The sequence below is a fragment of the Cyanistes caeruleus genome, chromosome 21, assembly GCF_971803275.1.
Source record: "Cyanistes caeruleus chromosome 21, bCyaCae1.hap1.1, whole genome shotgun sequence".
Classification (NCBI taxonomy): domain Eukaryota; kingdom Metazoa; phylum Chordata; class Aves; order Passeriformes; family Paridae; genus Cyanistes; species Cyanistes caeruleus.
The window spans coordinates 9585742-9596462 of record NC_141721.1 but is presented as its reverse complement, the minus strand read 5'-3'; the positions used below and the strand labels follow the sequence as shown (position 1 = coordinate 9596462).

The 10721-nt window shown below is 53.9% G+C and overlaps 1 protein-coding gene across 30 annotated transcripts in view; it reads right to left on the bottom strand.

The window, feature by feature from the left end:
• Positions 1-295: 295 nt before the first annotated feature.
• Positions 296-10721, bottom strand: part of RAP1GAP2 (RAP1 GTPase activating protein 2) — a 53332-nt gene continuing 42906 nt past the window's right edge. For 13 of the 30 annotated variants that reach the window (XM_086858886.1, XM_086858908.1, XM_086858896.1 and 10 more), the window contains 11 exons: positions 10213-10284; positions 9712-9798; positions 9368-9502; positions 6685-6822; positions 6176-6294; positions 5946-6059; positions 5368-5485; positions 4754-4880; positions 3524-3603; positions 3315-3350; positions 296-2574 (listed from right to left, as the gene is read on the bottom strand). In XM_086858886.1, the coding sequence (XP_086715012.1) occupies positions 3342-3350; positions 3524-3603; positions 4754-4880; positions 5368-5485; positions 5946-6059; positions 6176-6294; positions 6685-6822; positions 9368-9502; positions 9712-9798; positions 10213-10284 (999 nt within the window). In that variant the 3' untranslated portion in view covers positions 296-2574; positions 3315-3341. The remainder of the gene's footprint in view (positions 2575-3314; positions 3351-3523; positions 3604-4753; positions 4881-5367; positions 5486-5945; positions 6060-6175; positions 6295-6684; positions 6823-9367; positions 9503-9711; positions 9799-10212; positions 10285-10721) is intronic. The other 17 variants (XM_086858909.1, XM_086858882.1, XM_086858883.1 and 14 more) reach the window with 4 other exon arrangements.

Below are 10721 nucleotides of genomic sequence, written 5' to 3'. Positions count from 1 at the left end.
CAGGATGTTCCTCAAGCACTGCTCAGCCTCAGAACCACCCCGGACAACCCAGGACACTCCTGGATGGGAGGTGCAGGCCAGCACAGGCAGCTGCGGGCGGCAGGAGCCCGGCGGGGACCGGAGCATCCAAAGCCCAGCTGCTGCTAAGGATGTGCAGCAGGTTCTAGGCCTTTGGCGAGGAGTGCTGCTGGAAACGTCCCACAGGAGCTGTTGGCAAAGCTCATGCCGGACCCCGGCCCCACCACTGCTCCATGGGCTGGCGCAGGACAGACTGCAACAACACTGCAACTCTCCCTGAGGCTTCACACTCTTCTGCCTTTAGTCCCACTTGAACAACTCCCAGATCAATCCAGGTCAAAAAGGAAAGTCACAGTTTCAAGTGAAAGAAAAAAAGCAACAAAACAATCAAAAATGGCAAACCAGCTGACAGTAGCCACTGAATCGTCTGCTGAAAGATCTCACAGAGATCAACACCCATAGGAATGACAACAGCTACAGAACCAAGTGACTTCTCAGAGGAAAAAGCAAACCCAGAGCAGACCCTGGGAGCAAGTCATTGCACCAGTCAGTGTTTCACTGTGCAGCCTCAGGAAATCAGACCAAAGCTTCCAAGAGAAGAATTGGGGGTGGGTTTGAAAGTGCTACTGAAGCATCATCAGACAAGTGCCAAACAGCAAAGTGTGTGATCCTGAGACACCTACAGCTACAGGCTGGACTGAGCACGCTGCATGCTCCTTTTCCAGAGGAAACTCAAGGCTTAAACTCTATTGAAATGCAACTGGCTGGGAGCAGAAGGGAGCGTCCCCATAGGAGTTATTGATATTTACTAGTCCTACACAGCACCTAGGGCCGGTGAAACTGTTCCCTGCCTTTTCACAACTGTTATTCTTTAAGCTGGCTGCCCTCCCATCCTAGCTACAGCCTTCCCACGTGGATTAATTACAGCATGAGCAGAGCACCTGCATGAACTGGATCATAAGGCTCTTGGAGAGCACCTCCCTGCAGGATCAGGGTGAGCAGAGCAGGTTCTGCAAGGCTTGGCTCATCTCTGGCCCGGGGAAATGACAGGGAGGAGGGGAGGTGATGGTTGAATCCTATAAGCACTTGCCCCAGAGAGGGAAGCAGGAACAGCCACAGCCACGGCATCTGCCCAGGGCTGCTCCAGGAGCACAGTTCTGCAACAGGCTGTCAGCAGGTACTTTGTGCCCCTTGGAGAGCCCACGGGGTGACTTTGGCACTCAAAGTCCTGTTTTAGTAGGAATCACAAACTCGAAGAACTGTGTTCACTTGAGACTGAGAACCTGATTTCATGAGGGTTTCCAAAGGTCATAGGCTGTGGGGACAGGGGGGAATATCTGCAGCATCATGGCCTGTCTTCCAGAAAATGGGTACTGGAAATCTATGAGCAATGTGAGATTTACGGACAGGCTTCAGGAAACTTCACATAAAGTTCCATAAAGGAGCAAAAGGATTTCTTGGCATGTTGAGTGAGGTATTTTCTGGGAAAGGGTAATATGGGAAAGTTACCTTGCAGAATCTATAATCCTTTCAGAACAACAAGAGCTTGCTCAAAAGCAGCAGGACAGACTGCAAGGGCTGGATCAGCCTAATGCCTCACAAATCATTGGAATTTTATGCATTTGCCTGGTGATCCAAGCCATAGGGCAAAGCAGAGCCCACTAGGTAAATCCCCTCTGGTGCCAGTTCTAGTACTTAGAAAAGCTAAAGCTGTGATACACCACAGCTTTAGCTTTGGGTCACATTTACTAGGCCTGTGCTCAGTGTCAGGCAGGGACAAAGCAGGGAGGACAAACCTGCCAAGGAGGATGAGGTGGCTGCAGTCCCCAGCTCCACTCCCTGAGCCAAGTCACTCACCTGCCTCTTGTACAAGAAACTGAGTAAGTCTGGAGTGGGGGGCTGCCTCTGCCCCAAGAGTTTTGGGGTGTAGGTAGGAGCTGGGGGATGGCTGAAGAGACACTGCAGACCTCACTCCAGGGAGAGCTGCCCAGGACCCCCCCAGGGAGGTTTTGCCCTACTGCCCCCAGAGAAGAGCAACAGCAAACACGTTGGAGGGCAAACTGCCCCAGAGCCACTAACACCTAACTTTGGCCTGACCTCTCATGCTTCAAAAAAACAAACATAAACCCCTGTTTCCCCACTAGTAATTGCAAATAAAGCATGGAAGGACCTAAACTATGCAGAGGTCTCTCCTGCTGCCCCTCTTCCCAAAAGGAGCTGCCAGACAACCCAGGGATGGGGGGAATGGACAGTGCCCACCAGCTGCAGCACTTGTGGGCAACCACAGGATGACCCAGCAGAGCAGCAGAAGGGGACACGGCCCTGGCCACACACGTGTGCAGCACAGTCAGAGATACATCCCCTCCTACACGCAGAGCTGGGGGTGCTGGACAGGGGGGCACCAGGTGAGAAGGTGGCTGGTCCCTGTCAGGACAGGGCTGCAGCAAGGTGAGAGCTCTTTTCTGGCAGCCAGCAGGTGAGGGCACCTTGCTGCCCATGGCCAGGGCGTGCATGGTCCCATGGGGTGTTGAAGATTTTTCCCTTTGTTGAAACATTCTGTGCAAAGAAGAAAAGGACAAAAGTGTCAGGAGCATGGAAAGAGAATATTCCCACCCCTGAGGTGTTGGCTAATGAAGCACCTCTCCCAAGGAGAAAGCAGTAGCCATGGCAGTGCCCTTCTCCAAAGCGCCAGACCACCCATCAGTCCCAGGTTGTGGGAGAGGGAAACTCAGTGATGGGGTGAAAATCCCAGCTCTTTGAGACCCATGCTTTCAGAAATGTAAATTTCTCTCATTTCAAGTTCTACAGGCTCTTTTGCTCAGCTTGGGTCTTCCTAATGACACCCTTAATTTCATGGAACAAAAGGAACCCAGGTAAATCCCACTGAGCTCCCTTTACCTCTGCCCATAAAATCCATCTCGTGAATCTTCTGTTTCCCCTTGGATTTTTGGAATGGGTAAGGGCCTGCACTGCCTTTCCACTCCAGTGCCCAGAGCACAGTGCAGCAATCCTGGAGATGGGCACCAGTGTTTGACAAAGGTTAACTGGGAAGAATGCAACCTGCTTGGGTTGGGGCACCTGACCCTGGGAGCCGGTGCAGGAACATGGTGCTCCAGAGTACTGGTGGGTGCAGACCTGTCATTAATCCCTGCCCTTTCCCTCACACACCTACAGCAGCGTTTAGGGTGCTCTGAGGTACAGTATGGATCCCATAAGCAATAACAAGTAGTGTCAGCAGCCACAGCTGGCCCCAGTCAGCCTTTTTGCACAAGACAGAACATACCAACCACACTCACCTGTGACAAGTGCATGACTTCCTCCTGCTAGTGGCTCTATGTGAAACAACAGAACATGGGGTGGGTTGTGAACAAAGAGGCAAGAAGTCACAAAATCCCTTCCCTTTTCTCCCTCACAGGCCCCAGAGCTAACCCCAGACCCAGAGCCTATGCTGGGCAGAGAGGACACTGCTGCACAGCATCCCACCAGTGGGAGCCCTGGCACCTACCAAGCTGGAGCTGCCATGGCTGAGTTTGTCAAAGCGAAACTTCAGGTTGGACCTTGGAGAGTTTCTGTTCTTTATATCTGCTGGAGGGAGAGGACAAGCAAAGAACACAAATAATAAACTGTGAACAAAAATATTTGCTGTAGTACTGGCTGCACTCACCCAGCCAGGCACTTTAATAGGATCTCAGGAGTGCTACCAATATTTAGTCTGCCTTGGCTGAATGTTTGGCAAAAGCTGTATATTAAGTGTTTGCAATGGAACAAATTGAGGCTTAATTACATTTCAGTCTTTCTCCTGGAAATGCCACTGAAAAGGCTACAAGGAATGACTGATCCATATAATGTATGGGTGGATTTTCATGTTCTTGGCAGGAAAAATACAAAATAAACACTCCAAGCATTAAAAAGGGCTAGTTTAAGGGTTCAGAAAATCACTAATGAAATAAGGAGGAGGACCTGTGGGGTGCCGAGACACAAAAAGACCTGCCTGCAATCCATGGTCCCATTTTGCCTGCAACACAGCCAGTTACAGAGCTGGTGTGCTTCATGGCTGCTTCAAAAACAGCTCCTCAGCTGACAGTGTGTGTCCAAATGGACCGTGGTGCCTTGTGGCAGGCTCTCTGTGTCTTGAGGAATCGGAGCCATGGGGATTTGTGGGTGAGGGGTGACTGTGGCCATCCCCATCTCACTGCACTGTTGCCACAGGATGGGCCAGCAAAGAGCTTTTCCTGCCTGTTCTGCCCTTTTGAGTTGCACCTCACTGTGCAAATCATCTGACTGCAATGGATGGAGTTGCTGAGCGGGTTGGCAGGAGAGGAATGGAGCCAAGACCATGGGAAGCTGCTTGTTGATTAAGTAATTGTGAGTCATGGCTCAGCCTCTGGAGACAGTTTCCACAACTACTGCACATGCCTGTCATGGGAGACAGAGGGAACAAAGCCCCAGCAAGAGCCACCTCTGTGCTCTAATTGAGAAAGGAAACAAGTTCCCCACGGAAGTACAGAACTACAGCACATGGGGCCATCTCTCCAGAATAGCCCTGTCAGGATGGGTGCCTGTCCTGCCAGGGCGAGCACAGCTGCTGCTTCACGCTGGGGCCAGGGCAGGGCTGGCTGGGGGCTCCTCCATCCCAGAGCCACAGACTCCGCTCCAGCCCACCACTACAGGAAACCAGGGTGGCTCCAGGAGCAAAGGCAGAGCTGGTACCTCCTGCCAGTCTGCTGTCACCCACCTGTGGGGCTCCTGCTCATGATGACAGGGGTGGCCATGGCCCCCACGCCGGGGCTCTCACTGCCAGGGGAAGCGCTGTACACAAACACGTCCTGCTTGAATGGTGATGCGGTGGAGGGCTGGCTCCCCTGCTCACAGAGACAGGACATGGCTTTTCCTGCAGTCAGGTCTTCCCCCACACCCTGCCAATGCCCCACTGCACCCGTGCCCACTGCAACCTACTGGCCTGGGTGGACCGAGCAGTGCCCAAGGCTCACTGGGCTGTCAATCACAGAATGGTTTGGGTTCTTGGTTTGGAAGGGACCTTAGAGACCATCTAATCAGACCCTCCCTGCCATGGGCAGCGACACCTTCCACTAGATCAGGTTGCTCCAAGCCCTGTCCAACCTGGCCTTAAACACCTCCAGGTATGGGGCAGCCACAACGCCCTGATGTCCCACCAGGGACACCAGCCCTCCTCCCCACACCCAGAGATGGGGTTAAGCCTCTCCATGTCAGCAGTGAGGAGGCACCTGGGGGCTGGCAGGCACTTCCCCCCTCGAAGCCCAGAGGTCTGGAGGCAGCAGAGAGCCAAGAGGTGTGAGGAACGTGCCACAGGGAGGGTTTGGTACCTACCACGCTGTCGTACTCCTCCAGGGTCTCGCTCTCCCCTGCTGTGCTGCTGAAGCTGCTGGTGCTGGAGGAGGAACGGGAGATGTTCGACCGCCCGTTCTCTTTCAGCTTGATAAAAGGCCTAGAGAGAGGCGGAACGGAAGGAAGGGCGCGTGGCTGTCACCGGGGAAGCGCGTCCCTTGGACCGTAACGGGGGGACAGACTCTCCTGCACACCCCTGGAGCAAAGGGCTGCCGCAGGAATGAACCTTTTGGGGTGCTTCAGCACATAACCACTTCCAAAGGCATGGGATAAGGCACTGGGTGGGTGCCCAGCAGGTAGCTCTAGGTCGAGCTGACTTTATCTTAGCACAGAGGGACAGGCACAGCAGCCTTCTATGCCCTGAGGGCAACCTAGGTCAAATGCTGCTCTTTGCTCTTCTTTGTAAAGACCAAAAAGGAGCTGTGCTTATGAATCACCAGAATCTTTTCTCCCTTAATATCAAACTTATTTACAGTAAAATTTGGATACGGTTTTGTTTGACAATTTCCTTGACGTCTGTTGAACTGTGGTGGAATGAGGATGGGCTCCTCCTGGCTCACCTGTCTTTGTTGGGACATATTTCAGGGGAGCTGGGGTTGGATGAGGTTTCCGATTTCATCTCTTGGGAAGAATGTCCCAAATCTGGTGTCTTCTGGGCTCCAGAAACACTGTCACTGAGAGCACAAAGAGACAGGTTGCACAAGTTATACAAGAGATTTAAAAAGGATGGTCAAACTGTGCTACCCAACTGAGAGTGGCATATGCTCTATAGGTACCACCACAAACTTACCACCTTGTCCTGCTCTCCGCCTGGCTCTCTGATGTCGTGTGCAGGCGAGGGAACAGCCCTGACCGGCGCTTGATGGGGCTCCTGGACTGGTTCTTGGCAGCAGCAGCTGGGACAGGGGGCTGAAAGCAGAGAACAATCCTGGTTGGAGAGCACAGCTCTCTCCTGGGAGTCCAGACACTAAATATCCTGCGAAGAACTGCCTGCACGTCTTAAAACCACATAATGCCAGAACTTCTTTTCCATCTCCTTTTACTTTGGGCCCAAAACCCGAGGAAGCTTATCTTTGGTTCTCCCACAAAATGAGCCCAACTTAAACAAAGCATCCAAATTCACAGCCTGCTCAAGTCTCCACCTCACTCTTACCCTTGCAGCCCATGCAGTGCATGGCATGCCACTGCCAGGCTGCATCAGTGGAAAGCAGTGACCTGTCAGGCTGTGGAGGGGTGGGAAGAGGAAGTAACAGTGGGATGGATGGACAGAGGGACAGAGGGACGTGAGGACATGCTCACCGAGAAGGTGGTCTTGGTCACCTCGCCGCTGTTGTGTGCAATGCCCCCACTGAGGCTGCCTGGGATACCACTGCCATGGTGCTTCTTCTGGCTGCCCACCATCGTCTCCATGGAGTGGCTGCGCACCCGGATGGCTCTCTGTGGCAGAGGACAGCAGGTCATCACCACCCAGCGGGGTGCTGTCCCCAGAACTCCTCCAGAGCCTCAGGTCTTCCCCAGGCACAAGGGAGAGCAACCTGTCCATGCCTCCCCGAGAGCAAGCACACCCCAAAAATAGCACAACTTGTAGCAGCAGTGCTGGCAGGTGCAGCTGAGGGTGGGCTGCCCTTGGGGAGCCCCACAGCCACCATAGTATCAGATTTTCCCCCATTGCTCTGTGATATCAAGAACTGCACCTATGAGACCAGGAGACACAGACACAAGCCCTGCCTCCTGCCTGGCCAACTTCCCATACCCCTCAGCAGGAATGGGGACCACAGCCAAGCCACAAGCCATGCCTGTGTGCACATCTTCCACAATTCTCCCTGGACTCAGAGAGAACAGATCCTCTCCGGCACCTCTCCAGCCTGTCCCAAAACAGCCCCTGAACTGAACGCTTCACAGCCACATAGAAGTGCTTCTGTTATTCAGTAAGCTACTGCTTGAGAATACATTTAGCCTGAACCACTGCTGTGGCTTCTGGTTTGGTCTATCCACCTCTGGAAGGGACTGGAAGTGAACTGTGCAGCAGTGGCCTCACAGCAGCCACAGGCCCTCCCTGCTCCCTTTGATCTTCATTTCTCCCCATCAAGCTGCCCCCTTCCCTCACTCTTCACATTAGCTACCTTCTCTGTTCTCAGCTGTTCCCTCAGCCATGGCTGCTGCTCCTCCAGCCCCTGAATCCCAGCCCAGGTTAAAGAGTCGATGAGCCATGGCAGGCCAAACCCCTGGAGGTGCCAGCACTGCATCTGCAGAACACAGGCTGTTTGCTGCTGGCTCGGGGGGCATGGAGCCACAGCTGCACCCATACCAGGGTAAGAGGAAGCTGCAGCCCTGAGCTCTCACCAAGCCTCCAGTGCTGAAGACCACAGCCCCAAGAGCCCCTCCTGCCTATCCAATAGTGAACATCAAGCAAGAGTCCATCAGACTGAATTTATTGGGGTCAGCAGAAATTCATACACAATTTGACATAGTTCTTAGGTAAAAGTGACCAGTTGCTTTGCTGCAAAGCAGCAGCCACAGGTACTCACCCTCTGCAGGCTCCTGCCCAGGGCTGTGGAACTCTGTGAGGTTCCCCAACACATCAGCCCCGAGGAGCGGCTCCTTCCTCACAGAAGAAGCAAAGGCACCTCTCACTCACTCAGAGCCCAGCAGAACTGAGCTCTGCTCACCCCTGAGAACTGGTCCCCTGGTCAAGGAGATAGGCCTGTAGGCTGGGTCGTAGGTGCAAGGCAGCAGGCACAAAGATGCGATGGGGACCAGATCTCAGCCCCTCCAGCCCTCCTTCACTGTGTGTCCTCCCCGCACCGCTCTGGCAGTGCACGGTGCAGGACATAAGCCAGCAGGCAGCCCAGCAGCATGGGCACCAGGCGCCCAGACAGGCGTAGCCCACCACGGACCACGGGGCTCACCTGCCACCCCAGCACTCCCTGCAATGCCAAGAGAGCAGGGTCTGTCTCCTCGCACACACAAAGTGCGCCAGAACATTGCTGTTTAACCTCAGCATCGGACCCTGACGCTGTGCACAACGGTTCCATTCCTACATGTCTCACCCTGGAACAGGACACATCTGAGCCTTTGCAGCAGGGTCTGTGGAGCTGTGCACCCCTCCTCCCTGGCCCCATTCACCAGTCTCACTTCTCTATGCTACAGGGATAACCGTACCTGAGATAACTGCAGGAGCTGTCCCAGCACAGCTGCAGCCAGGACAGTCTCCCTGCCCAGTGACAGCTACCCAGCACCAGCCCCCTCTGTGCTAGAGGGCAGCTGCACCACAGACACCTGGTAATGGCTTATAGCCTCAGACTCAAGTGCTGCCCCTCCATCTCAAGGCATGTCCCTGCTTCCCAGCCAGCCACTGTCCCTACCACCAGCAGCTGCTCAGTTTCCTCCACAGTGCTTTTACCCATTCCTTTTCCTCCAGCCCACATCACCTGCTTTCCCTCACACTCACCCTGTCTCCCAGGCACACTTAGCAACACTTCCCCCTTCCACATCCAGCACCTTCCTTTCTATCTTCTGTTTTAAGCACAATGACCACCACCTCCCACCCGCTTGCTGTGGCAGCTGCCCCGGGCACCCCTCCTGATCCCTGTCCCACAGCAGTGGCAGCCAGCTGCCAGAACATGAGCAGAACACATTCTGCCACAGCAGAGCCCAGCTGCAGGCACACCTTGTGGGAGGGGACTGGGCCTGGACTGAGACCCTCTGGTGACACAAAAACTGCTGCAGCACACTGGTAGTGTCAGGAACTCTGCAGAAGTCACTCCAATGGGGACACTCACCAATAATACAACAGTGCCAGCTTCTGCTTGCTCCCACTGGAACCAGCTTGGGCACTTGGCAGGCTGAGCAGACAGTGGTGACAGCAGCCCCCACCTCCTCTTGCCACTGTACCCTCAGGGGACACCTCTTGTTTCCAAATAGGCATTTTGCCAACCCAAGGTGAATTTTAGCTCTGTTGTTTGCAGGGGCAGGGATTTACCTTGAAAGACTCCAGAAAGCCTCCATGACCCCCATTCTCCAGCTTGTCCTCCTCGGGCCCCAGCCCCAGCATGGTCTGCGTGTGCCCATGGAGCTCATCGTGAAGGTTGTCCAACAAGGCAGCACGTGTCCGATCCTGCAGGAGAGAAAAGGACTCAGCCAGGGGCTCCAAGGGAGGAGCAGTGGCACCGATCCGTGTGACACCAGCTGGTGCCTCCTTGAGGGCAGTGCCCGCCCCATGGTCACCATGCAGAGCACTGAGTTCAACAGGGAAAGGTAGCTTGGAGGAGGAATGGAAGAACTCTCCAAACCCTTTTCCAGGCAGGGACACGTGGGCAGTGTTACCTCCAGCTTCGCAAACTTGTCAGACTTGCAGCAGGCATTCTCAGCATTGATGAGCTTGGTCAGCAGGAACTCTCGGAACTCAGGGCTCTGCAGGGAGACAACCAAGGTGGAAAACACCCACCATTTTAAGACTCTCTGTATCTCTGGTCCCACCGCTGTACCAACCCAAAACCCAAGTTCACAGCACCCAGCAGTCCCTCCAGATGTGGAAGCATTAGTGGAAAACCCCAGATGGATTTGAGGTGCCCACCTGCACCAACACAGCTGCCTCAGCACCAGAGCCACTGCTGCCACCTTGCTCAAGTAATGCCATGCAGTGGTGCATGCCACTCACCCTTACCATAAACACCTCAGTGTTTTGGGGTCTCAGTGGAAACAAAAATTAATGCAGATCAATTCCAGAAGTCCTGTTTTCCCAAAGCCAGTGTGCTTGGAAACATCTCGGACATGCACATCTTCTATTTTTTATAGCTTGGAACATGCTTCCCTCTCAGCTCCTACCTTCTGGAACACCGGTGGGCTCGGCAGGGGTGGCCCAAAGGAGGGAACGTCTTCCCGGGCTGTGACTGATACCTGAGGAGTCAAGAGACACGTTATTCCCACGGTGCAGCAGGGTAAGGGCGTTGATGCCACCTACACCCAGGTGATATGTCAGACTGCTGCAAGGCACATGCAAACACCAAGGACCATCAAAACGCTTTAACAAATGAGGTGTTTTACAAATACGTATTTTATGCACTGATGTCTGTATACACACACATTATGTAACAGTGCATACATAACACACCTGTGTGCATGTGTCTGTGTGTGTTCATCACACAGGTACAAGTCTCCACCAGGCCTAATACTGACTGCATCACTGAGCACAGGGTAAGTGCCCTGGGCAACCTGCACCAGGGCCTCACCACCCTCAGACAGAAGAATTTCCTCCTAATTTCTAATCTAACCCTACCTTTTTCAAGTGGGAAGCCATTCCCCCTTTTCCTGTCCCTCCATGCCCTTGTCTAAAG